General features: G+C 49.1%; 2 protein-coding genes and 1 pseudogene across 3 annotated transcripts; 1 reads left to right on the forward strand and 2 right to left on the reverse strand.

Annotated features, from left to right (window-relative positions):
• Positions 1-359: 359 nt before the first annotated feature.
• Positions 360-14,261, reverse strand: NUDC (nuclear distribution C, dynein complex regulator). Of its 2 annotated transcripts, XM_004318386.4 has the most exons (9): positions 14,061-14,260; positions 11,179-11,256; positions 3,919-4,122; positions 3,762-3,827; positions 2,839-2,958; positions 2,571-2,765; positions 1,269-1,352; positions 1,056-1,174; positions 360-622 (listed from the first exon to the last, which is right to left on the reverse strand). In XM_004318386.4, exons 1-9 carry the CDS (start codon positions 14,139-14,141, stop codon positions 571-573), a joined length of 999 nt encoding a protein of 332 aa, XP_004318434.2. In that variant the 5' UTR covers positions 14,142-14,260; the 3' UTR covers positions 360-570. The 2 variants fall into 2 exon arrangements, with proteins under 2 accessions (XP_004318434.2, XP_073649772.1); XM_073793671.1 differs by lacking the exon at positions 2,571-2,765 and having other exon boundaries at positions 14,061-14,261.
• On the reverse strand, positions 11,269-12,821 carry LOC109550354 (cytochrome c oxidase subunit 5B, mitochondrial pseudogene; annotated as a pseudogene).
• Positions 14,262-24,652: 10,391 nt separating the features above from the next.
• NR0B2 (nuclear receptor subfamily 0 group B member 2) lies at positions 24,653-26,813 on the forward strand. Its single transcript, XM_019937731.2, has 2 exons — positions 24,653-25,259; positions 26,230-26,813. The coding sequence occupies exons 1-2, from the start codon at positions 24,719-24,721 to the stop codon at positions 26,469-26,471; spliced, it is 783 nt and encodes a 260-aa protein (XP_019793290.1). The 5' UTR covers positions 24,653-24,718; the 3' UTR covers positions 26,472-26,813.
• The last annotated feature ends 719 nt before the right edge of the window (positions 26,814-27,532 follow it).

Raw genomic sequence — 27,532 nt, forward strand, 5'->3', positions numbered from 1 at the left:
CAGAAACACTCGCTCCAGGGCTAGAGGACAGACGCATTGCTGTGGGAAATTGTCTTAGGGATGAAAATGGAATCAAGCCGGGCTGGTCTTAAACTTTGCTGAGTCATGGGCCCCTGTGAGAATCTGACATATGTTCTGGTCCCTTTGGCCACTTTTGCTCAGAATCATACACAGACTAAAAGCCTTGTTTAAATCCTCCATTTAAGTAATGAGAAACTGAGCCCCAGGGAGGGGCAAGGACTTGCCCTTGATCACATGGCAGAACCTGGGCTAGAAGATAAGCCCCCAGATCCCAGCAGCAGCCATAAGAGGCCTGTCCCCCAGGGAAAGGCCAGAGGGAAGAGAGGACACAGGTGGAATTGGGTAAATAGTTTTAATGTGTAACAGCAGGCCAAATGAAACAAGACACCCCCAAGGCCCCAGCCCTTTTCCCATGATGCCCTCAGACCTGTGTGTGGGTCAGCCCCACGCCTGCCCCAGCCCTGAGGCCCACAAGTCCCAGGGAAGGGTGGGAAAGGAAGGTGGGTAGCTGGGAGTTCAGCCCCAAGAGTTCAGGGAGGCAAACACGGGCTAGTTGAATTTGGCCTTGGAAAAGTCCATCTCTGGATGTTGATCCATGAACCTGGGGAGGGAAAGTAGGAAGAAGGTGAAACAGGCCATCCCTCTCCCCCACATTAGTCCCTTTCTCTTAGCTCCCCACATGAGGTCTAAACCCTTTAGAACGCTGAGCAACTTGGAGCCAGGCCCCAAGGACTCTCTCTAAGGCCCATTTGAGGACCTGAGGCTGAAAGCTGAGGTGCCAACACTGGCACTGTTTTTCTGCCGGTGACAATGACCGCCTGTTACCCCTTCCTACCCTGAGGTGGCCTTGCCCTCAAGATGACCTCACCAAGTGATTACGGGAGGCAAGCCAAGGCTACAAAGCCATAAACTTGGCTGGCTCATCCTGGAAGGGGCAGGGCAGCTCCTGTGTTCCGCTCAGTACACGCTCGTTGCTGTCACCCAGGTACAAGCCCCAGACACCTTCCCCAAACCCCCATCTCTCAGTTGCTCACTTCTTCAGAATCTCCTGTTTCTTCTGCTCATCTGAGGTGGGCAGCCCCATGGACTTCTGTCTCTGGTCGTACATCATCTTCTCCACCATGCTGCGGGTCTCACTGTCCAGGTCTGACAGCTGGGGGGCAGGCATTGACAGGGATGGGTGAAGCTCTGGGGCCACCTAGGCCCCTCACCTCCCAACCGAAGCTCCCCAACCGGCCAGGGCTCACCTTGGAGTTCTCAGGATTGATCTTCTTGGTATTGATCTCGGGGTCACTGGACACCAAACGGCTCCACCACTCCATCTTGTTGATCTGAGAGGAAGAGGAGGACCACCGGGGGATGGGTGGTGGCTTGCTCTGTGCCCTGGGAACCACCACCCAACCCTTCCAGAACCAAACTCTCTCCCAACCACATCCTGCACTGGGGACCTGCGAAGGCCTGTACTGGGACCTAGGGTGCAAATGAACAAGACCTCTGCCCTCCCCAGTGGCTGGGGGAGACAGAAACGGAGACAGTCACAAATCAGCATGGTAACGGAAAGAATAAAGTACAGAGGGAGGACTTCCCTGGTGGCACAGTGGTTAAGAATCCGCCTGCCAATGCAGCGGACACGGGTTCGATCCCTGGTCCGGGAAGATCCACATGCCCCGGAGCAACTAAGCCCATGCACCACAACTACTGAAGCCCGGGCGCCTAGGGCCCGTGCTCCGCAACGAGAGAAGCCACCGCAATGAGAAGCCCATGCACCGCAATGAAGAGTAGCCCCCACTGGCCGCAACTAGAGAAGGCCCGTGTGCAGTAATGAAGACCCAGCGCAGCCAAAAAATAATAAATAAATAAATAAAATAAATTTATACCCAAAAAAAAGTACAGAGGGAGATATTCATCCAGCATGGAGGGAGAGGTCAGAGCAATACATGGATGGGCTAGGCCTTTAAGAACATGCAGTAAACCACATTAAAAAGCAGGGAAGGACATTCCAGGTGGGAGGAAGTGCAAGTGCAAGGGCACAGAGGCAGCCAAGGCCAGTCAGGTAGGCTGGGTCAGGTGGTATGTGCCATGGATGCCTTCCTTGGACCCCTGGCACTTTACAGAGACCACATTCATTTACTGGTGTCTGTAATCCCAGCTCTCTGAGGGTGTAAGGGAGGGAACATAGGCTTCCTCAGGGCACAGTTTTCTACGTGTTGTTCACTGTTCTCTCTCCAGTGCTTAGAACAGTCTCTGGCACGTAGTAGATGTTCAAGTATTTGTTGAATTGAATGCATGTACAAACCTAATGGAAAGGAAAAGGCTTTGGTACTAAGGACAGTCCTGATCCCAACTCCACCTCCTCCTAGAAGCAAAAGCCTGGGCAAATCTCTGAGCTACCCTTTTCCTGACTCTAAAACTAGACAGACCTACTTTAAAAGTCTCGTTGTGGGGATTAAAAAAGGTATGTCCATCAGGCCCCCAGCACGGTCTCCGAGTTCATGAGCAGCCCCCCTCCCTAAGTCACAACACAGGCCAGGAGACGGGGCTTCTCGCACCTTCTCCAGATGCACCGTCACCACCTTGCCGTCCTCGATGAGCCACGAGCTCTCCTCCACCTTCACCTCATTGTAAAGCTCCCCGTCCACGATCGCCGGCTGCCCCTTGAGCCCCACCCGGAGGCGCCTCCGCTGGATGTCCACCACCACGTCCTTCCCCTTCAGCCGGAAGTTCACGGGGAAGGGCACTGCCAGCTGCACGGGGCAGGAGCTGTCAGGAGGGGCCCCGGGCTGGCTCCCTCACCTCAGCCCCAGCCCCTGCACTCACGTCCAGCTCCGACAGGGTCTGGGTCCAGCGGTAACTGGGCAGGTCCGCCCCATTGCCGAAATTGGGCTTCAGCTTCCCTTTGTCCTTCTCGTCCTCCTCCTCCTCAGCCTCCTCAGCCTCCTGCTCACAGTTGGGGTGCTCAGCTACTTACTTGACAGACCTAGACTGAACCCCACTGGGCCAGGCCCAGGGCTGGCACTGGGCATACAGCCACAGAACAGTACAGACCTGGCCCCTGCCCAGTCCACGGCCCACTAGGAGCCAGAGGTAAAACCTGTTCTGATCTCTGCCTGAGCTCAGACTGCTAGACCGTGTGACAGCTGGGGGACGGTGACAGTCAGAGATGGACCCACGGGACCCACCCAGCTGGCAGTTCAAGCCAAAGGACTTAGGAAGAAAGCCCAGCACAGAACAGGTCATGAGGTGGCCATCAGTAGGGCTGTTCTAAAATAAAACCAGGCTGACAAATGATCAACTTCTTTTTTCTGTGTCTCTAGGGTTGAGACCCTAGTCTCAGACCAGAACTTCTGCAAAGCCAAATGAGTGCCCCAAGGATTATGTGGGAAGCTGGACTCAAGTCAATGGGAGGAGCCCTGAGGGGAACATGCCCCAGGTGTGTCAGAGTAATCCACCATGAAGGGCCAGGCTGGGCCCACGGACCCAAGCCCACCCAAATGGTGCCTGTACAGGCACTGCCCTCCCTGGCTCTTGGGCTTTCCTGCCAAGGCTTAAAGCCAGTGGGTTTTTTTTTTTTTTAACCCACTTTGGTCCAGTGTGGAATCTTGAAGTATGGGGAGGATTCCCAAAGCTAAGGAGGGGTGGGGTGGGGAAGGGGAAGGCTTTCCAGAGAAACGGAAAGGCTGAAGAGTCCCCGGAAGTTCCCAAGCCCCCTGCTAGTCCTGAGCAGCCCTAGTCCATCTCACCTGCTTCCCTGGTGAGCCGAGACTGCCGTTCTTGAGCTGGGCTTCATGACTCTCTGCATCCTTTTTCTGTGGCAAAGGGCAAAACATTTGGCAAGAGGGCACCCACTTCTAGTGCCAATGGGGATCAGGGGGGCAGGGGAGAGAAGCCCACTCCTACTTGGTCAATTTCCAGCTGCAGCCTCTCGGCCTCCTCATCAGTCAGTTCCTTGATCTGGGGCCCAGAGGTCTCTGACTTGGCCTCCTTGGCCAGCCTGGCTGCCCGCTCCGCTTTCTCCCGCCGCTCAGTCTCCTGCTGAGCTCTCTTCTCCCGCCTGGCCTTCTGTGCCAGCTGGTTGTGGTGGTTGAAGGTCTGTGTGATAAGCTGAGGAAGGAAGAGAAGGCAATGAGGCATCAGGGGACGGGACATGTCCCAAGACATGAGGCCAGTCCTATCTCTATTTGCTAAGTGCCTGGGCAAGGCACTGCACTCAGAACCTCAGTTTCCACATCTACAAAATGGGATTTAATACACACCTATACCATTGAGTTGTAGTAAGAATACCTGCAAAGAATCTGCTTCAACAAACAGCGACCACTTTAAAAAAAACAAGGCAGTCCAGGGACTAAGACCCAACACTGAAGCTGGACAGCCTGCATTCTGATCCAGGCTTTGTCACGCACTAGCTGTTGTATTTTTGGCAAATTACTTAACCTGTTAAGAGCTTCAGATTCCTTATCAGCAAGGATGAGTCCCTACCTCACAGGGATGTTGTGCAGACCAAACGATAAGTGCTCTGAAAAGTCCTTCATTGTGGAGTGAAGCTGTTAGAAGCAGAGCTCCAGCCTCAGCCCCTCTGAGAAGCTTTTCCCCAGCTCTCAGGCCAGAGACCTTTCTTAATGGAAAAGGTAGTCTCCTCCTCTCCTCAGCCTGCAAGCTATCCATTTCAAATCCTACCTCTCCCATGAAACCTTCCCAGGATGCTTCCAACGCACATCCTGCTAGCGGCTCCTCCTGTTGCCCAACAGCAACCCCAATACTGTTGCCACCTGTCTGGCTCTGTGGCCTTGAACAAGTAAACAACTTTGACACTTTCTAAGCCCCAGTTTCATCAGCTCTCATTACATGTGTCACCTGGCTGAGGCTAACTCAGTGTCAGCTGGTGGAAGGTGGGGAGAAGCACCTTCTCTGCTATGAAAATACAATGGGAGAAATGGTTCTACCTCATGTTTTACACCAGCTGCTCTCAGAGTGTGCTCCCCTGACCCACAGCAACAGCGTCACCCAGAATTTGTTAGAAATGCTAAGTCTCAGGCCCCACTCTAGACCTACTGCATCAGAAATTCTGGGGATATGACCCAGCAATCTGTATTTTTAACAAGCCCTCCTGGCCAATTCTCGTGCATACGTGAGAGTCACACCTACATTTGAGATCCTGGTCTACTCCTACCTGTGTGACCCTGAGGTCATCTCTCTGTGCTTCTATCTTATTATTTCTAAAAGCAGTCTTACATAGCTATTCTTTGCCTATAGTATCCTTGCCCCAATTCCCAGGTTGCCTGGCAAACTCCTACTCATCCTCCAGGACCAGCTCAAGTGTCTCTTGAATTTCACCTCTTCACCTCTGGCAGGCTCAGGAATTTACCCAACTTAGGAAACCCAACTCTGTGTCAACCCACACACCTGGAGGAGGCCTCATAGGGCACCCCCCACACGATCAGCGGTCAACAAACCATCTTTCAAGAATCTCTGAGCCATAGCTGGAGGGAGAAAGGGATCTGCAAGAGCTGAGGGGAATCACGTGGGGCTCAGGGTCACTGGAGTCAGCCATGGGCTCCCAGATCTGGGTTCTGCCAAATGCCCTGTGGCCTCTCATTCATTTGAGGCCAGTTCCTCCTCTTACCCTCAAACCTCCAACCTCACACCACACTGCAGGGATGGGTGTTCTCAGCTACTGCAGTAGCTCCACACTCTTCAAGGTTAAACGGTACCAAAAGAACGCCCAAACCAAATGGCTTAACAAAATGAGGTGTAAGAAAGAAATGAGCCACCTGAAGGCCACTCTGCTTCAACAGAAGGGATCAGTCATGGCACAATTACGCCAGCAGAGGCTGTTCCACCACAGGGCCTTGGTCCCAAGTCCCTAATCAGGACCTTGAACTCCAGCCATCTGCCAATGAGTGGCCAAGGGGAGGCAGGAGTGGAGCCATCCCCTCTTCCAGCTCCAGTGAATCATGTTACGTCCCATTCCGTCCTGTTCTTTCCTAGCTCCTGGAGGTTAGATGAGGGCAGAGCTGAACCACCAGGCACAGTCAAGGCCAATCACAGCAGCCTCTGACCCCCTCCTCCCAGTCTCCTCCCACCAGCTTTACCCAGGCCCAGCCCCAGGTAGAGATCGCTGGGAGCACGTAGCCTACGCAGGAGTACCAACTGGCAGGCTGTCAGAGCCAAGCTTCTGTCACTGGACACATCTTTGGGAACCACAGACCAGCAGAGTGGGGAAGCGGTAAGGAGGGTTGGGCCAGTTCTAAAAGACAGCCCCAGACTGCTAAGTGGGCATACCTGAACACAGCACTCCCTGACCTTGGCTGGGCGATAGGGGAGCAAAGGGTGGTTCCCACCAGCCTGGCCGGGAGACCCCAGAGGGAAATTTAAGCTAAACCCAAAGGCATGAGGTCCTGAACCTGACCATAGGGCGGGGGGACACATCTGAGGGAGAAGACACACTCCTGTTCTAGAACTTCATATAAATGGAATCATTCAATATGTGCTCTTATCTGTCTTCCTTTAAAAGGCTGAATAATATTATGTGTATATATGACATTTTGTTTATTCATCCATCAATGAACGCTTGGGTTGCTTCCACTTCTTGGCTATCATGAACAGTGTTGCTATGGGTGTACAAATCTCTCTTCAAGACCCTGCTCTCAATCTGGGGGGGTATACACCCAGAAGTGGGATTGCTGGATCATATGATAGTTCTATTTTTAATTTTTTTTTTTTTTTTTGGCTGTACGCGGGCCTCTCACTGCTGTGGCCTCTCCCGCCGCGGAGCACAGGCTCCGGATGCACAGGCCCAGCAGCCACGGTCCACGGGCCCAGCTGCTCCGCGGCATGTGGGATCCTCCCGGACTGGGGCACGAACCCGCGTCCCCTGCATCGGCAGGCGGACTCTCAACCACTGCGCCACCAAGGAAGCCCTATTTTTAATTTTTTGAGGAACCGCCATACAGTTTTCCACAGCAGCTGCACCATTTTACATTCCCACCAACAGTGCACCAGAGTTCCAATTTCTCCACATCCTTGCCAACACTTGGTGTTTTCTGGGGTTTTGATAGAAGCCATCCTAATGGGTGTGAGGTGACGACATCTCGTTTGTGATTTTCATTTGACTTTCTCTAATGATTAGTGATGTTGAGCATCTTTTATAATAAAAAGTTTTTAAACAGCTATGATAATTCACTTTTACCAGCAATGTCTGAAGAGTACCCTTTTTTCCACATCCCTGTAAGCAATTTTTAAAAAAATATTTTTGTCAGTTTGACCAGAAAAAAAAGGGCATCTCACTGTTCCTTTCTCCTACATTTCCTTGATTACTACTGAATTTAAGCATCTTTTCACATGTTCTTCATGGAACTGCCCGTTTTTCTGTTTATCCTTTTCTTGTCAATTTACAAGAGTACCTGCATATTAAGTTGGCTATTAAATTTTATGTCCTCTGCAATGCATCTTTTCCAGATCTATTGTTTTTCAACTGACTTCGTATGTCATTACGTCTCTTTTGCCACACATGTGTTCTATGTTTGAAGAAGCAAACAGCTACCTTTTATTCTGTAGTTTCCAGGTTTCTATCCTTGCAAGGTCTCCTCCACACAAGGTTATACATAGTTTCCCAGCTTTCCTTACTAAGCTCTTCTTGATCTGCAATTTATTTTTAGATATGAGTAAAACAGATGGTACAGTATGGTACACGTTTTGCTTTTTTACCAGTAGCCAGTTGTAGCAGCATGAATTATTAAATCGTCCTTTGCCTACTGAACTGAATTACCTACCTTATGGGACACATCTTAAATCCTCATACGTGCTAGACTTTTTCTGGATTCTCTATTCTGCTTCACTAGTCCATTCGTCTCTTCCTATGTCAATAACATACTGATTAGATCATTATGGCTTTATCCGAATCCATAATGCCTAGCCCCAAAGCTATAAAAACTAAAAGTATTTTTGTATTTCTCTAAGTTTGTAGCATGAAGGTATTTACAGTCATTTACAGTGGGAGTCATATCTCCCACTTGGTACAAATATTGATACACATTTCTCTGTAGAAATATTAATGTTTCATTACATGATGCTGCTCCAACCCCTGGACTGGGGTACTGTACCTAATGTACAATATATGCACTGTATTGCCTCCTAAAATCCAATGAATTCTAAATGCCAAAACACATCTGGTCCCAAGAGGTCCAAAAAAAGGGTCTGTGAACTTGTATCCTCATGTGCCAGCCACACTATATGACCTCTTTTTATCCTTAAAACAGCCCTGTGAGGGGAAGATTATCCCCTCTTCCAGGGAAGAAAACTGAGGCTCAGAAAGTGATTCACCCAACACCACACAGCTGTCAAGCAGGAAGAGGGGGAGGCCAGGATCCATTCACATCTGCCTATAGCTCCAGAGAACATGTTCTTAACCAACGCACTTGGAAACTATGCATCTGGTGGCCTGGTGCACAGTAGGTCCCCAATACAAAGAAGTTACTGGTGTTACAAATGGAGACCAGGCAGGAAGGCTAGACAGATTTCTGCCTGCCTGAGAGTCGGACTAATCTCCTGGGAAAGAGCTGACTCTAAGGGAACAAAGAGCCAAGGAGCATAACGAGGTCTAAGAGGGACCAGCAGACATCCAGTACACAGCAGTGACACCATCATCCCGTGACACCTGAGACACCACTTCTCAATATTATTCATCTCTCTCCCTTCTGCCTGCTATCTTACTCATCCTTCACACCTCAGGCACCTCTTTCTCATCAAGTCTTCCTTGAGCCCCCAACCTAGGTTAGTCCCCATTTTATGCTCCCAGGACTTCCGCCCTAACACCCATCACTTCTTCATTGTCTTTTTTTTGGGGGGGTGCGGTTTGTAAGGGGGCTACACTGTGAGATCCGTGAAAACAAAGACCATTGTCTGTATTCACCTCTATAATCCTGAAGGCTCTGTCATAGTGGCTAACACAGGCAAAGTGCTTAGTGCTCAATAAACATTAGTCTACAAATGAATGAATGCACATATTACAAGGTCGTGGCCCACAGAAAAATGGGAGGTGCTAGTGCTAATACAGAAAGAGTATTTGAGCCACAAAGGGCCCTACAGGCCAGTGAGTCCTCCTTCTTCCATTTTACACATGTGAAGATTAAAAGGACCAGAGAATTGGTGGCAAATCAACCAGGCCACACAGCTAGACCAAGAACCCAGGACTCCTACTCCAGGCCAAAGTGTCTATAACGGAGTAGCCTCAGACCATCAAGACACATTATCAAGCATTTCAGCTTGTTAGAAACCTGAAGCCACAGAAAGCAGTTTGCAAAATATCTCCTTCTTGTTATTATGTCTCTTAAATTTAAGTGAAAACAAATATCAAGGTTATAAAAATCACGGTTCAGTGAGGTGACATCATTTACCAATCTTCAAAAACATAATCACAACCTAAGGAATTAGAAGATGTTCAAGGTATCAGAACCCATACCACAAAACACAATTCTCAGGAATCACCTCACATCAGTCAGGATGGCCATCATCAAAAAGTCTACAAATAATAAATGCTGGAGAGGGTGTGGAGAAAAGGGAACCCTCCTACACTGCTGGTAGAAATGCAAATTGATACAGCCACTATGGAGAACAGTATGGAGGTTCCTTAAAAAACTAAAAATAGAGCTACCATATGATCCTACAATCCCACTCCTGGGCATATATCCAGAGAAAAACATGGTCTTCAAGGATACATGCACCCCAATGTTCACTGCAGAACTGTTTACAATAGCCAAGACATGGAAGCAAGCTAAATGTCCATCAACAGAGGAATGGATAAAGAAGATGTGGTGTACACACACACACACACACACACACACACACACACACACACACACACACACACACACACACACACACACACACACACACACACAGAGGAAGATTACTCAGCCATAAAAAGGAATGAAATAATGCCATTTGCAACACCATGGATGGACCTAGAGATTATCACACTAACTGAAGTTAGTCAGAGAAAGATAAATATCATATGATATCACTCATATGTGGAATCTTAAAAAGTGATACAAATGAATTTATTTACAAAACAGAAATAGACTCACGGACACAGAAAATAAACTTATGGTTACCAAAGGGTAAAGGGGAAGAGGGATAATCCAGGAGTTTGGGATTAACACACTGCTGTATATAAAACAGATAAAAAACAAGGACCTGGGGCTTCCCTGGTGGCGCAGTGGTTGAGAGTCCGCCTGCCGATGCAGGGGACGCAGGTTCGTGCCCCGGTCCGGGAAGATCCCACATGCCGCGGAGCAGCTGGGCCCGTGAGCCGTGGCCGCTGAGCCTGCGCATCCGGAGCCTGTGCTCCGCAACGGGAGAGGCCACAACAGTGAGAGGCCCGCGTACCGCAAAAAAAAAAAAAAAACAAAAAACGAACCTACTGTATAGCACAGGGAACTATATTCAGTATCTTGTAATAACCTATAATGGAAAAGAATCTGAAAAAGTATATATATATATATATACCTGTATGTGTGTGTGTGTGTGTGTATATATATATATCTGACTCACTTTTCTGTACACCTGAAAACTAACACAAGATTGTAAATCAACTATTTCAATTAAAAAAAAATTTTTTTTAAACCCTGCAATTCTCAAATCCTTGAACTTTTGCTTACAGCATCTGGGAAGACTGGGATAGCCGGCTTTGAGTTTTCCTATATCTCTGTCTTCTAAGCTCAATTTCTAACATTTGCCTACTCTCATCTCCCAGCTAGGTAATTAGATAAAACCTCAATGGAAAAGGAACCAAAAAGCATGGTGTCAGGGGCAGAAGGCAGTTTTACAACAGACTCTGGCTCCAATCCTGGGTCTCCCATAACTCAGCTCAAATATTTGGACCACCCTGGCTCTCCCATAACTCAGACCAATTTCCTCACTTGTAAATGGGGATAGTAACATCTGCTCCTCTCAAACTTCTAGAGGACCATGGGGATAGGGCAGATAAGCACTTGGCGAGGAGAGGGGCTTCAATAAATGACAGCTTGCTTCCCTTCCCCAACTCTTTGCCCTTGGCATTTTACTTCTGCTATAGGTTATTATTATGCCAAAGGAAGGCCAAGTAAGCTCTTCTTCTGGAGAAACAGAGCTGCCCAAGGGACAGTGGTCACCAACACTCACCTTCTCTGCCATCCCCTCTTCTCCTCCAATGAAAAAGTCTGTTTTGCGTCGAAGGAAGCTGAAGAAAGTGTTCACGAGCTGAAAGAAGACAAAGACCAAAGCTGTAGAGACGCCATATTGGGAGCCCCTCACCTACACAGAAGCCAACTTCCTTAGTCTAGAAGGGAACTTGGGACTGGACTGTTTCGCCCCGAGCCTCCCCACTGAGAAAACAGGCCCTGACTTAGTCACTTCTGCCAGGAAGCCTAGCCTAACCTTACCTAGATCACCTGAAAGGCAGATTTCTCATTTCTTGTGTGCATGTGTATATGTGTTCCACATTTTTTGTGGTGCTAGAAGCAGCCTGAGGACAGGCTGGACACTGTTGGACACTCCTCTGCATCCAGGGCTTGAAACACCTGGGATCCAGCTTTCCTCTCCACAAAATAAAAAGCCCATCCAGAGTGGCACTGGCTGAGTTACTGGGGCAGAGCTAGGAGGAGGGGAACAAATGAAGCCACTTCAAAGAAGGTTAAAGGGGCTTCCCTGGTGGCGCAGTGGTTGAGAGTCCGCCTGCCGATGCAGGGGACATGGGTTCGTGCCCTGGTCCGGGAGGATCCCACATGCCGCGGAGCGGCTGGGCCCGTGAGCCATGGCCGCTGGGCCTGTGCGTCCGGAGCCTGTGCTCCACAACAGGAGAGGCCACAGCAGTGAGAGGACCGCGTACCGCAAAACAAAACAAAACAAAAAAAACAAAGAAGGTTAAGACCAACTAACTCTGGCTGGGTTATCAGTGCAGCCAAGTCATTTAAGAGCATTGGTCTGGGTATCAGACTGATACACATTAGCTCTGTGGCCTTGGGAAAGTTTCTTAACTCCACAAAACAGAACCAGCAGCAGGACCTATTTCTAGGGATATAAGTGAGGATCCTCTGTGAGGACCAAAGGAGGTAATGGAGGTGAGGTGCTTAGCAGTGTCTCGCCCAGAGCAAGAGACCCTCTGCGGGAGAGTGAACTCCTCACAAGCAGGCACTGTGAACCATGACTTTGTCTACATCCCCAATGCCTAGCACCAGATCTGACCCAGAGTACATGCTCAATAAAATTTTTGCTGAATGAAAAGACCTAGTAGTGACCTAAGATTAGCACATATAACTAAGCCCCTTTTTTTTTTTGGAGGAGAAGCCAATGTAATGGCTAGTCTTTATTGGAAAGAAGAAACTTTACATTACATTTTGAGTGAGTTAGTGCAGGGGCTCAGTGGGCCAGCTGGTGGGGCACCAGCGTGTAATGGGTTCCACAGCTAGGGCATCGCTGGGCCTCGCCTTTATGCAGCCAGAACCAGATGACAGCACTGTTGTCTTCTTCACAGATGCAGCCCACTATCCGCATATTGGTGATGGAGGGGACTAAATTAGGGTCTTCCTTGGTACCTGAGGCTGCCTTTGGGGCGAGCATATTGTATGGGTCTAGCCCCTGCGTGCAGCCAGCATGACCTCCCTCTCCAGCCCAGCGGCCTGCTCATCATCAGTAGGAACACCACCTCCAGACGCCATAGAGTGCACCACGGAGACTCTGCTGGGACCGCGGGCCCTCAGGGCCTGCGTGGCCAGCGCTTCAGCTCCGCGCAGTAACCTTGAAGCCTTCACGCCAACTAAGCCCTTTTATTTACCCAAGTGAGTGGTTCTAAATCTGATGCTAGAATTTATCTCAATGGTTTCAATTCCTGCTTCTAGACACTTTCTCAATTCACTCAAAAACGAACTCACTCCCAAATCCAACTGTGTCAACAATTTAGGGGGGTGGGGGATGGGAGCCTTTCACATCTCCAAATTAATAGCACTCTTCCCACCTCAAAGGGCTTAGGAGTCCTTGGTCACCACAGGCACCTAAATGAGAGAATGGGAATGGAAAGCTCCATGAAAACTTGTCCCCAGAGAGACACAGAATCAGAAATGGTCTGTGGAAAGCACACACTGGCCTAAGGATTCTGGTCCCCTCTAGGTCAGGACCCTTTTGGATGATCTTGGGCAAGTTCCTTCAGTTTCTTTATAGAAAGACTGATTTTGATAGGCTTTTCTACCTTTTGAACTTTCCATGGTTCAAAACAACCAACTCTAGAATCTCGACTAGTTGGTTTTTATCCTTCATACACTACGTGTTATTGGGTCTGGTCACTACGCATGAATTATGTTCTTGTACACATCAATCACTCAACAGATACTTGTTGAATGTTCAAGCCTGATTACTGAGAATTCCTCACTGTCCTTCACTTCAAGACTGCTCTCCTACAAGTTCAGGAAATAAGGATTCGTAGCTCTGTCTCAAAGAAAGAAACTGAGGCCTGGAGACGTGGAACGGTCTCAAGCTGATAGGTGGTGTAGAACAATTGTGAACACAGGTCTCCTATTCCCTCATTCAAGCCCTAAAAAGACCACGTGTTAACATCACCACCCCACCCCCACACACCGCACACATTCTTCCGCTCGTTCCAAGTCCTGGTACATGCAAATCTCAATGTCTAGAACAGTTCATCCTGAAGGATGCTCTTCGGGAGCGGCCAGCAGAAAAGAAACAGGGCCAGAAGTATGTGGGAGAAAAAGCGTGGGGGGCGGGGAGAGATCCCAAGACTCTGGGTCTTTTCAGGGGCGGGTGCAGGGACGCCGGAGCTGCTAAGACAGGAACTACTGAGGGGCCCCGGGGTCCCACGACTGATACGAGTGCAAGACTTGAGGCAAGGAGGCCAGGCCGGAAGCTGGAGTGCAGTAAGAATGCGGGGGGAATCCCAAAGCTCGCGAGGCCCAGCGGTGTATCTCGGCCCTTGAAGGCAGAGAAGGGCGGAGAGAGCGTGGCTGGGGCATCCCGGGTGGGCCAGGCCGAGCCAACGCCGCACGGGCCGTTACCTCCTGCACGCCGCCCTCGTGCTGCTGCGCCATGGCCAGCAACATGCCGTCGAACCGATCCTCCTCCTGCTCTCCACCCATCGTGCCGGCCGCTAGCCACGCTCCGAAATCTGAGCTCCGCACACGCGTCCCTCGCTCTCCGGTCCTTAGGGTCGCGTCCGGTCCAGCCGCTCTAGTCCTCGGCCTTCCGCAGCGGAGCCGGAAACACGCACACGCCCCGCCGCCCAGGCCCGCCTGCTAGTTCTCTCTTCCCGCCTCTCTTCCGGCCTGCAGCCATTGACCGCGCGGCAAACAGCCCGCTTCGCCGGCCATTGGTCAACTTGCTAAGCCAATCAAAGAGCTCGTCAGTGAAGCTGTGGGCGGAGACGAGGGCCCCTGAGTTTGGTGTGAGTTGCTATGGTCACCAGACGCTTTTTATGGAGCCTTCCAGAAAGCCCTGGGCCCAACTCCCGCGGGATTGGAAGCTAAAAAGGCACGAACTTTGTTCCTATGGGAATGACCTCCCAGCTTGTAGAACAGTGAAGTGGAAAGTGTTCTTAGTCATCTCTTCTAACCCTTCAATGAGTCAATTGAGGCCCAGAAAGGAGAAGGGACTTGCCCGAATGACAGCCCACCTCCGGCATCATCACATACTCCATACAAATTTGAAGGGTCCCCGAGCTTATAAGGGCTCTGTGCTTGGGTTAATGCTCTTCTGCTGAACTCCTGAAAATTTTTTTTTTTGGCCCCGAGGCATGCGGGATCTAGTTTCCCGGCCAGGGATCCAACCCCTGCCCCCCAGCAGTGGAAGCGTGGAGTCGTAACCGCTGGACTGCCAGGGAAGTCCTCTTAAATTCTCAATAATTTTTGAACAAGAGACTCCACATTGTCATTTTAAACTGGTCCCTGCAAATTATGTGATGAGTGCTTTATTCAACGTTCACTTCAATTAATGTGCGGGACGGGTCCCAGCCATCTAAGGCCAACCACTTTACTTTTGTATTGAATTTCATCATCTTAGTCTTTTCAGGGATTCTACTCTTATTATCCTTTTCTAAATCTCCTGCATCACAATCTTCTTTCTTCTGGATCATCCCTTTCAACTTATAAACGCAATTCAATGTCACTTTTTTTTAAAATAAATTTATTTATGTATTTACTTTTGGCTGCGTTGGGTCTTCGTTGCTGCGCATGGGCTTTCTCTAGTTGTGGCGAGTGGGGGCTACTCTTCGTTGAGGTGTGTGTGCTTCTCATTGCAGTGGCTTCTATTGTTACAGAGCATGGGCTCTAGATGCGCGGGCTTCAGTAGTTGTGGCGCACAGGCTCAGTAGTTGTGGTGCACGGGCTTAATTGCTCCGCGGCATGTGGAATCTTCCTGGACCAGGGCTCAAACCCGTGTCCCCTGCATTGGCAGGCGGATTCTTAACCACTGCGCCACCAGGGAAGCCCGTCACTTCTTTTTTTACTATTCTATGACCCCACCTTCTCCTCCTACCACCCCAATTTTCAGTTCTCTTTCGCAGCAAAATTTGAAAAGATTGCTTGTTTCTCCACTTCCTCACCTTCCATCTCTTTTTTATTTACTCTAATTAGTCTTTTTTTAATTCTCTGACCAAGGTTACAATGACCTACTTATTGCCAAAGCCAGTGGACCACTATTGCTTTACTTGACTTACCTGCATTTGACACAGTTGACCCCTTCTTCCTTCTGGAAATAATTTTCTTTTTCCTTAGGCTTCTGTTATGGACGGAACTGTATTTCCCCCAAATTCCTATGGTGAAACCTTAACTCCCAGTGTGACTGCTTTTGGAGATAGGGCTACTTAAAGAGGTAATGAAGGTTAAGGGAGTTCGTAAGGGTGGGGCCCTAATCCAATATAACTAGTGTCCTTACGAGAAGAGGAAGAGACCCCAGGGACTCATAAGCAAGCAGAGGAAAGGCCATATGAGGCAGCTATCAGCAAGCCAAAGAGAAAAGCCTCAGGAGAAAGCAAACCTGCCAACACCTTGATCTTGGACTTCCAGCCCTGAGAACTGTAAGAAAATAAATGTCTGTTGTTTATCACTCAGTCTATAATAGTCTGTTACGGCAGCCCTAGCACACTCATAGAGCTTCCATGTCACCACACTTACCTGGTTTTCTTCCCACCTCACTAACACTCTTTCTCAGTGTCCTGACTTACTCAGATTTATAACTGTTGGGGGCTCTGTCCTTTATCCCCTCCTCTTTTCCTCTATCTATACTTTCTCTGTAGGTGATCTCTCTTTTTTTTTTTTTTTTTAATTTGGCTGGCTGCATTGGGTCTTAGTGCTAAGATCCCTTAGTACACGGGATCTTTGTTGAGGCATGCAGGATCTTTTGTTGTGGCGCGCAGGCTCTTCTTTGTGGTGCACAGACTTCTCTCTAGTTGTGGCATGTGTGCTCAGTAGTTGCGGCACGCAGGCTTAGTTGCCCGCGGCATTGTAGGTGACTGCATGATGCCTCTGGCCCAGGCCTCTCCTGAGCTCCTGGAGAGCCCCACTTGGGTCGATTAACAGATATCTCAGAACTCACATGGCTGGTGATGGATGGTGGTGACGGTTGCACAACAATGTAAATGTACTTAATGCCACTGAACTATAGACCTAAAAATGGTTAAAGTGGTAAGTGTAATGTTACGTATATTTTAACACAATAAAAAATTTATAACTTTATGAGACAATCTGAAATTTGAATTCTTAATAGATATTCTATTATATTCAAGAATTATTTTTATTTTAAAAAACCAACATGGCCAACACTGATGCTCACACACACACACACAAATTCCTCCCAAAGTCTTCCCCATTGAGCTAAATGGCCCCTTCAAGCACCAATTTGCAAAAGCCCAAACCTCCACTTATCTATGCATTTGGACGAGCCAAAATCTGACCTCATCTAATCCATTAGTAAGTCCTGTTAGCTCTCCCTCCAAAATATACCTTGATTCTGTCTCCTCACCTTGCTGTGTGAAGCAAGATGCTGTTACTACTCCAGTCTAAACCAGCATCATCTCTTGCTTGACATCTACTCCGACAGCTTCCTCTCTGGTCTCCTTACCTCCTTTCTTGTCACTTTGTAATCCATCCTCCACCCAGCAGCCAGAGCAATTGCTCTTAAGGATAAGCCAGGTTTTGTTATTCCCTTGGTTAAAATTAGCCCTATTAGGGCTTCCCTGGTGGCGCAGTGGTTGAGAGTCCGCCTGCCGATGCGGGGGACATGGGTTCGTTCCCCGGTCCGGGAAGATCCCACATGCCGTGGAGCGGCTGGGCCCATGAGCCATGGCCACTGAGCCTGCGTGTCCGGAGCCTGTGCTCCGCAACGGGAGAGGCCACAACAGTGAGAGGCCCGCATACCGCAAAAAAAAAAAAAAAAAAATTAGCCCTATTGCCATTGCATTCAGGATAGATTCCAAGCTCCCAACCATGGCCTCCGAGGAGCAGCAACATCAGGGCCCTGCCCACCTGTCCAGTCTCATCTTGTCCCACACACTCCCCTTCACACACCAGGCTCCCTCCTCACTGGCCACTTTTACTTCCTCAAATGCCCTGTCCTAGTTCCTAGGCCTCTACCAGCAACTCCTTTTCACCCATCAAGTCTCAACCCAAATGCCACTTCCTCTGTGAGGTCTTTACTGACCTTGATATACAGATTAAGTCTCCATCTCCATGATTTTTGCTTTCAAAGTAACTTGTGCTCATCCTGTATAATTACTTACCACAATTGAAATATACAGTTAAGAAATTTTGGTTCTAGGGACTTCCCTGGTGGTCCAACGGCTAAGACTCCGTGTTCCCAATGCAGGGGGCACGGGTTCGATCCCTGGTTAGGGAACTAGATCCTACATGCATGCCACAACTAAGAGTTCACATGCCGCAACTAAGACCCAGCACAGCCAAATAAATAAATATTTTTAAAAAGAAAGAAAGAAATTTTGGTTCTATATCCATCCCCTTTCCCTGGAATATAAACTTCAAGAAAGATAGAAACTGTCTGATTCATCCGAGCATTCAGCTCAGAGCCTCAAATGTAGAACCTCAATAAATATTTGGGGAATGAATAAATGGTCTGTGCCTGTTACTGTTGACTCTCATTATAGAACTTTTCAATAAATATTGGTAAAATTTATTTTACAAATTGGTAAAATTTATTGGTAAAATTTAAGTGCCCAGTACCGTACCAAACACTTTATAAACATTATTTGACTTAACATAATGCTCCTATGTTGTTATCTCCATTTAGGGGAGGAGAAAACAGGGCCAGAGAAATGAAGTCATGTGCCCAAGCCCACACAGCTGAAAGGGTAGAGCCAGGATTCAAACCCACGCAGCCTGACTCCAGCGCCCACACACTTACCCACTTCTTATCTCAGAGTTCCGCCTCCCTGAACTGGCATTCTGATTTTATAAATCAGACCCAGGTGCTTGTTTGATGTGACTCCCCGCTGAGAGACCTAGGCCTGATCTTGAGCCCTGGTAAATTCACTGAAATAATAAACATTGCCCAGGAAGGCCTCTTGGTGATAAGTCAGCCTCCCCTAGTCTGACCCCATCTATATTTGAACACCATCAACAGCAGGTAAGTGCGTGATTACACCACCGTGTGCTAAGTTCTCTATTTGGGGGGTGAACCCGATGACCTGGGAACTCAGGGAGCGAGCAAATTGTTCTGCCAAAGAGGTGGAGAGGGAAAAACTGTGAAGCCTGTGCTAGACCATAAAGGGTGACCAGGAACTTACCAAACAGAAAGGGTAACAGAAAGACATCCCAGGCACAGGGAACAGCTTGGAGGCACAAAGTTGCATGACGTGTTCAGAGTATGAAAAGGCATCTAGTCCTGACCCTGCCTCCCAGTTCCAGTCCTTAACCCAGGCCCTCTGCTGCCCAGGGTTTCCCAGCTGCATCCTCAAGTAGTCAGGCCTCTGTACAGAGCAAGAGCATACGTGTGCACCGTGGTCATAGGATTGCAAAGCACTTTCACCCACATTGCCTTGCGGGGGGCCCTTTAATTTACAGATGATGCCCAGCCCAATGCCTGACGCTGGGCAGTAGGTGCTCAGTAAGTGTCACTGTTTAGAATGATGATGGTTGTTGTCCCTGTTTGAATAGTAACACCTTCGTCCCATTGTCACATGACGATTAAATGAGATAATTATTGGGAAAGCACTTTGTAAACCATAGAGTGCTGTACAGATGAGAGAGTGTTGTCATGACCTTTTCCTCCAGAAAGCCTTCCAAATTCAAGCTACTCAGCCCCGTGGCTCCACTGTAGGGTTCCCGCCCCCCACCGACGCTCCCCTGTTAGAGCTACTGGGAGCAGGGCTGTCTCTCCCTCCTCAGAATGGGGCCTCCTCAGGGCTGGCCTGTGTCTCCCCATCACACTGAAGACCCCCAAGAGCCAGGCTTATCTCCTCTATCAGACTAGGGTCTCTGGGGCCTGGCCTGTGCCACCCCAATTAGGTCTGGGGTTCCTAGAGCTGTGTCTTCCTCTTGAGACTGGGGACTCCTAAGGGTTGACCTGTGTCTCTCCCTTCAGATAGAGGGCAGCTGATGGACCATCTTCCCCCAAGAGGCCTCCTACCCCTCTGAGTGAATGGCCCCAGTCAGGCTCCAGGCTGTGGAGATCCCAGCTGAGGCCTTTCCTCACCCTCCAGGGCCTCCAGGGCTGACCCTGGCCTTCAGGCCACACACAGGGCTCAGAAAACACAGTTCCTCACAGTGCAAAAAAAAGCAAGACTTAAAACCCGGGATCCTAACTTCCAGCCCAGCTTTTCCATGACCCCCAGTGAGGGTTCTCCTCCCTCCTCTGGGTCTCCTCTTCCTCAGCTTCTTCCTCAACCTCTTCCTCTAGGAAACAAGGGTGAAAGCATCAACAATAACAATAACAATTGTCCTCTTTTACAGAGCACTTGCTGTGCCAGGCATTTTATGTTCTCACAGCACCTAAGAAACGCATTATTAGAAGCAGGTTTGCTGTGAAACTAATGAAGCTCTAATTCCAGGACCTTGCGTTTGCATGGGCCCTTCCAAGGCAGCAATGTCTTCTTAGGTCCCAGCAATGTCTTCTTAGGGTCAAATACATGTATATTTTTTTCTTTTTAATTTGCAAAAAATAAAAATTTAAACTACAACTGGTCAAGATCACTGTTTTTTCCCACTCTATCCTTCTTCCCAATACAAATTATTCCCAAGGCACCTGGAAGTATGCGGGTGGTGGAGGAGAAACAAGGATTTGTATGGAGCAAGAAGCAAATCTGTGCAAAATTCTTTCGATCATTCATCACTAAGTTGTCATTTCATATTGACACCAACTCTAAAAGGAAGTTCCCTCCTATAAGGAATAGGCAGCATATGCAATTATAAATGTTCCATGCATGTTTTTCTTTTCCAATAGGCATTACACAATGTAGAATTTATAAAAATTCTGATTACAAACCTACAAGCAGTACTACAGGTAGCAAATACTGGGTTGGCCAAAAAGTTCCTTTGGGTTTTTCTGTAAGATGTTATGGAAAAACCCAGATGAACTTTTTGGCCAACCCAATACATCTATGTGTGAAAGGGCATGTTTTACATCTCCTTACTATCAAGAATAAAACTTAAAAAAAATTAACATTGCAAGAGGAAAGACAGAATCATCTCTCTATTCTCACTGTAGAAATTTATTTTTAAAAATCATTGACAGCTCTACCTCCTTCTCTTCCTTTGTCTTCCTGAAAATGTCCATCCTAAAACTATTGGGTAGAAAGGAACAAGGGAAAAGCACACACCAGTGAAAGAGGGCACCACGGTGGCCTCAGCAGGGGCAGGAGGGTGTCCTCAAAGAGCAGCGACCTGGCGTAGAGGGACAGGCCCAGCAGGCTGAAGAAGTCCATGAGTGGGAGGGGGCAACCTGACCCGAGGTATCAGAGCCCAAGTGGGGAGAGGAAGGCATCTTAGAGCAAAGAGGGTTGTGGCGGAGACGGCAGATTGGTTACAAATGGAGGCTTGATCCAATGAGTAAATAAGTTAAAAATAATGAAAACCAGATTTCTCAATGTCAGAGAAGAGAGGTATAATATAGAAAGGGCGAAAACTAGAATGAATCCCATTATAGTGGATTAATATTACAGGTAATAGTATGAACTCATGTTTTTCAGTATGTGTAAATAAACATAGGTATAAAGGTGTGTGTGTGTGCGTGTACATTCCCTAACTCTGGAAGGGCTGGGAAGCAGTGGCACCCTAATAACGATTAATAGATCTTCGTTTCTAAATATGATTCTGGTACCCAGATCATGGTGGGGTTTTTTGTTTTGTTTTTTTTGGATTTTTTTGCGGTACGCGGGCCTCTCACTGTTGTGGCCTCTCCCGTTGCGGAGTACAGGCTCCGGACTCGCAGGCTCAGTGGCCATGGCTCACGGGCCCAGCCGCTCCGCAGCATGTGGGATCTTCCCGGACCGGGGAACGAACCCATGTCCCCTGCGTCGGCAGGCGGACTCTCAACCACTGCGCCACCAGGGAAGCCCCCAGATCATGGTTTTTAAATACTATTCTCTACTAAAAGATTAAATCAGAGCTACGCGTAGTACTAGTTGATTCCAGGGGCTGGAAAAGTGATATCTTCATATACTAGGAAACAAAGGATGTTCAAAGAGTAATGGGGGCATGTCAAAAGGACATAGACTCCAGCTTAAAGGGGATCCCATCGGCCAAGTCTGTGACAATCTGAGCATCAAAATAAATAACGATAGTAACGACTACAAGGCACTGAATAAAATAGGAGACCACGAATTCATAGTTAAATACAAACACACACAAGTACATTCAATGTATGAGGAGGAATGTTTACATAGTTTCAAAGTACCTCCTCAAGAAATACTGATTCAGGGACTTCCCTGGTGGTCCAGTGGCTAAGATTCCTCGCTCCCAATGCAGGGGGCCCAGGTTCGATCCGTGGTCAGGGAACTAGATCCCACATGCTGCAACTAAAGATCCTGCATGCCGCAAGGAAGATCCCGCATGAGCGGCAACAGAGATCCCGCGTACCACAACTAAGACCCAGTGCAGCCAAATAAGTAAATAAATATATATATATATATTAAAAAAAGAAAGAAATACTGATTCATTAAAAAGGGGGAAAGAGTAACTGGTATACAGAAGAGTCTGACAGAAATTCCCTTCATCAAGTGACCAAGTGAACCCTGGGACAAATGGAAATGTGTCCTCCCTGATATATCAGGGTGTATCAAGAACACAACATCACTTCCAGGGACAGTCTAATCACAAGAAAGCCACAGACAAACTCCAATTGAAAGCCATGAGACAAAATAACAACTCTTCAAAAGTTTCAAGGTTGTGAAAGGCAAGGACAGACTAAGGATAGTTTTCCTGACCAGTAGTGGCTAGAGTGACATGGCGAAGAAATGCAATGTGTGATTCTGGACTGAGCCCTTTTACTATAATGATTTCACTGGAGCATTAAAGGCGAAAACTAGAGATTAGATATTAATTTCCTGATGTTCAATGAGATTAGATGTTAACTTCCTGGTTTTATTCAATGTTAATTTCCTGATGTTGATGATTATGTTGTGGTTATGTAGGAAAATGTCCTTTGTTTGTAGGATTTACACATTAAAGTATTTGGGGGTGACGGGGCTCAGGTTGGCAATTTACTTCCAAAGCGTTAAAGGTAAAAAAAAAGTTCCCTGTACTGTACCTGCAACCTTTCGGTGTTTGCGTCAGTTTCAAAATAAATATCATTAACATGTGAAGAGGCGAGTAAAGAGTGTGCAGCTAAAATATGTAGGCAAATATTGTCAGGCAATTGATCAGTAAAAGTACTTTGTTATTCTCCTGGGTTTGTGATGTTTGTACTTTGTACTGATTTGTTTTATCATTTATTAAATGTTCACTTTCACACCTGATTTTCTATTCTTAATGAAGGCCCTACAAAATTGTATCGGCTTCATGCCCCATAAAACCAATACTCATGCGTGGGCTTTCTTACTACCCTTTTAAAGATGAGAAAACTGAAGCGCAGAAATATAAAGAGACTTGCCCAAGGTCTCTCAGTTAAGTGATGAAGAAGAATTTGGACCCAGACAGTCTGACTGTAGACTCTCCTTCCACGGGATGTTGTGAAGACCCAGTAAGATAAAAGGGCATTAAAGGAACTTTATAAACGTAAGAATGAAGATTATTATGCAATTGTAATTGCATGAAAGATGCGTGCCTGTCTGCTGGGGCCTGTTTGCCTTAGTTCCTTAGTCAGAGGGAAGGGGGAGCAAAGTCCTCCTACTGTATGCCAGAAACTGCTTGGAATTCAACACGTAGGATCTCACTTTGTCCTCACAGCATCGCTGCAAGCAGGCGTTGTCCCGGATGAAGCTTCTGAGGCCCACAGAGATTTGGGGTTCAGCCCACAGTCACATAACTGAAAAGTGATAGAGCCAGGAACAGATGCCAGGGATGGTGATGGCTGCCCAATAGTGTGTTAGCAGAAGGGTTGCCAGGCTGGGCTTGCCAAGGTCTACAGACATAACGCAGCCAAGGAACTTCCCACGAGCTCTCACAACCCATGCCCCAGCATCTGAGACAGATGCCTGGGACAGGGGAGCCATATGGTTGGTGGCAGAGCAACGTTTCTGCCCAGATCATAAATGGGCAACATCTGCAGACCAGGAAGCAGCAGCAAGGCAGGGGCCCAGGTAGTCACCAGCTCTGGCTGCACAACTGGGGCAGTGGGTCCAGGGGAAAAAGCAAGGACTTTGGAGTCAGACTGGTGTGGGCTCTGTCTCTTCTTAGTGGTGTGAACTTGGGCAAGTCACTTTACCTCTTTGAGTCTCAAAAAGTAAGAATCGTGCCTCATAAGGAAGCTCTGAATATTAGAGTGGGAAGTGCCTGGCACATAGTAGGTGCTCAGTAAACAGCAGTATTTCATTGTCATTCTGCAAGGGCTTCTCAGCAGATTTGGCCCCTCAGGAGCTCCAGGAATCCAGGCTGGGGAGAAAGAGCTCTTAAGGACCTTATTCATGCAGGGCCCCCCAGAACTGGAGGAAGAGGAAGGCAGCCTCCTAGACTGCACAGTGGGCAAAGTCCTCCCAGCCCCCCAGGATCCTGGCTCCCTTCCCCGAAGCCTATTCCTCACCAACAACAGGAGTAGGGCCCCAAGGTTAGGCAAACAAGTGAGCGATAAGGCGCTTCCAGGCTGGGCCTTGTATTCAAGGCTTGTCCAGCTCTGGGGCTGGCTTCCTAGCTGAGCGAGAGTCCTGCAGGCACAAATAGGGCCACCTGCCATGGCCACCTGCTGATTGTGCACCTGAGGCCTTGGTGCCCTGGTACAGCCTGGGTTAATGACCCTGTTTATCCACTTGAATCATCTGATAAGGGGCAGCAGGGCCAGCAGGCAGGTGACCCTGTGCCCTGCACCCGCTGCTTCATTGACTGAAGTGATATCAGGGCCACGTGGAGCTTCCAGGCCTCCCTCCCCCGCCACTTCCCCACCGGTCCTGCCAGGGTCAGTGTGAGTTTCTTTTTTTTTTTTTCAATGAACATGACTTCTGGAGTCAAGGTTGTTGGGCGGTTCCCCCCTCCCTCCCCCATTTGTGGATATAAATAGCACCCACAGCACAAAGCAGGGGGCGGGAAAGCCTGGAGGAAGGAGGAACAGATCCGCAACCATGAGCTCCAGCCAGCCAGGGACCTGCCCATGCCAGGGTGCTGCAGGCCGCCCAACCATTCTGTATGCACTTCTGAGCCCCAGCGTCAGGGACTGGCCCTCTGTGCCCCCAGCCCGTGGCCGCTGCCTGTGCAGGCAGCATCGGCCCGTCCGGCTGTGTACTCCCCATCGCACCTGCCGGGAGGCCTTGGATGTTCTGGCCAAGACGTTGGCCTTCCTCAGGAACCTGCCGTCCTTCTGCCAGCTGCCCCCCCAGGATCGGCGACAGCTGCTGCGGTGCTGCTGGGGCCCCCTCTTCCTGCTTGGGTTGGCCCAAGACACTGTGACCTTCGAAGTGGCTGAGCTCCCAGTTCCCAGCATACTCAAGAAGATCCTGCTGGAGGAGCCCACCAGCGGTGCAGGCCATGGCCAGGTGTTGGATCGGCCCCAGCCCTCACTGGCTGCAGTGCAGTGGCTTCAGTGCTGCCTGGAGTCCTTCTGGAGTCTGGAGCTGGGCCCCAAAGAATATGCCTACCTGAAAGGGACCATCCTCTTCAACCCTGGTGAGCTCCCAGACATTCCTGGATGGGCCAAGGCTGGAGGGGGGGCAGGGCCCAGCCAGGGACAGCGCCTTCTAAGGGCTTGACATCTGTGATCACTTTGGGTCCTGATTATCACCAAATAGTCATCTCACAAAAGAGGCTCAGAGAGGCTAATTGACTTGGTGAAAGCCACACAGCCAGGTAGGGGCAGAGCAAGAATGGGGACTCAGGTCTATTCATATCAGTATCTAGTCCTTGCCACTCTGCCTAAGAAATTGCCCTGACCCTCAGGGAAGGTGGGAGTGGGGAAAGGGAGGGTGGGCAGACACAGCTGTGCCCCAGTCACGCCTTCACGAGCGGACTGCATGGGGAAGTTCTGAAGGTGAAACTCTGTGGGTTCAGAAAGACCACATAGAGAAGAGGAATAAAGATGAAGGGGTGTGGGGGAGGAGAGGGAGGAGTCCCCATAAACTTCAGCTGGGAGAGCAACGGATAGAGGAAGTGTTCTTTGTAATCTGGAGAGCATCTAGATGAGAATTCCTCACCAAAGGCCCTCGTAGAATGCATTATTATAATTCATTATAATCATAGTGAATACTCATATTAACTTACCATATGTTAGGTCCAGTTCTAAGACTTTTACATATACTAGCTCATTTAAACCTCATAACAAGCCTAGGAGATAGGTATTATTACTTATCCCAATTTTACCAATAAGGAAACCGAGGCACAGAGGTTGAGTAACTTTGTCCAAGGTCACACAGTTAGTAAGTGGCAGTGTGGGATTCAAACCCAGGCAGCCTGGGTCTTAACCATTGCTCTATACTGCCTCTCCATAAAGGATGGAAAAATGAAGTGATAAATAAATAAATGAAGGAGGTAGTAATGGGGCCTCAAAGGCCAAGCCGGTGGCCTCCAGTCTTGGGCCAGTCTTGCCCCGTGGTGTCAGAGTAGGCTACTCACCAGCCATCTGTGCCTTCTCTGCCCGCAGACGTGCCAGGCCTCCACGCCTCCTCCCACATCGGGCACCTGCAGCAGGAGGCGCACCAGGCCCTGTGGGAGGTCCTGGAGCCCTGGTGCCCAGCAGGCCAAAGCCGCCTGGCTCGTGTCCTCCTCACGGCCTCCACCCTCAAGTCCGTTCCACCCAGCCTGCTTGGAGACCTGTTCTTTCACCCTGTCATTGGAGACGTTGACATCGCTGGCCTCCTCGAAGACATGCTTTTGCTGAGGTGACCTGCTCCAGCTCAAGCAGAGACTGGGTGGAGGCTGGCAGCACTGATTCGGCCTGGTTGTTCCCTGGGTGACCCGGTGCTCCCAGAGGCTTCCCATGAGCAGCTGGTCCCGGCCCAGCCAGGTGGGCTATGGGGCCCTCACTCAGCCCAACCCCATCTTGGCCTTCCTTGGTTTGGACACAGTGCTCCAGCTGTCTGGCCAGCCCTTGGTGGTCCCAGAGCCTCTGGGCCAAGACTCCTATCCCTTCCTGGGACGGGGTTGGAAGTTTCAACTGCTCATTGGGCCAGGAGTCCTATTGACTTTGTACAGAACTGACTTAAGTTATTGGGTTTTGTAATAAAAGGTGTGATACACTTGGAGCCTGTCACTGTAATTTGTACATGTGGAAGGGACCCGTTCACCTCCCGAGCCACCCTGCCCCTGTCAGTGGGAGCCCAAGAGGAAGGAACTATAAGCGGCACAGAAGCCAGACCTCAGGAAACTAGAATTTTAATTTTTCAGAGTGGGATGATGATTTCATTTCTGGGGGTGAGATTTATTTCACGTGGGTCTGAGTTCAGGGGGCAGTGTCAGTTCAGGACCCTCTCATGTCCTTGCCTTTATCTTAGGGGGTAGGGAGTGTCTCTCCCTGTCTTCAAATCCCCTGCTGACCCCTCCTTCAGCTCCTGCCCCGGCCTCCCTCTCACCTCAGTGAGAACTGCCAATTATAGCCAATAAGGAAAATGAAGCAGCCCATTTCCAAATTGAAACAGACAGGCTACAGGAATTTCTTCAGTTTGGGATCATTCACTTCCCCCATTCCTTCAGCGGACAGAGGAGTCTAGTCCACAGTTCTCCCAATGGAAGGGGGCAAGGGCAATTAGGGCTGGCCTGGAGGCTGCTTGGAAACCGGAGCAGACGGAGGCTTAGTTGCCACACCAGCTGTTAAAGTCTGAAACACACTTCCATGACAGTTGGCTCATAGCCACTGCCTGGAGCTCCCCTGCCCCTCTGTGCCGGCCCTTCTCCTGGAATCCATCCCCATGTCCAGCAGCTAGAGGGCAACGCTTGACATAGCCACG

This window comes from Tursiops truncatus, chromosome 1, assembly GCF_011762595.2.
Source record: "Tursiops truncatus isolate mTurTru1 chromosome 1, mTurTru1.mat.Y, whole genome shotgun sequence".
Classification (NCBI taxonomy): domain Eukaryota; kingdom Metazoa; phylum Chordata; class Mammalia; order Artiodactyla; family Delphinidae; genus Tursiops; species Tursiops truncatus.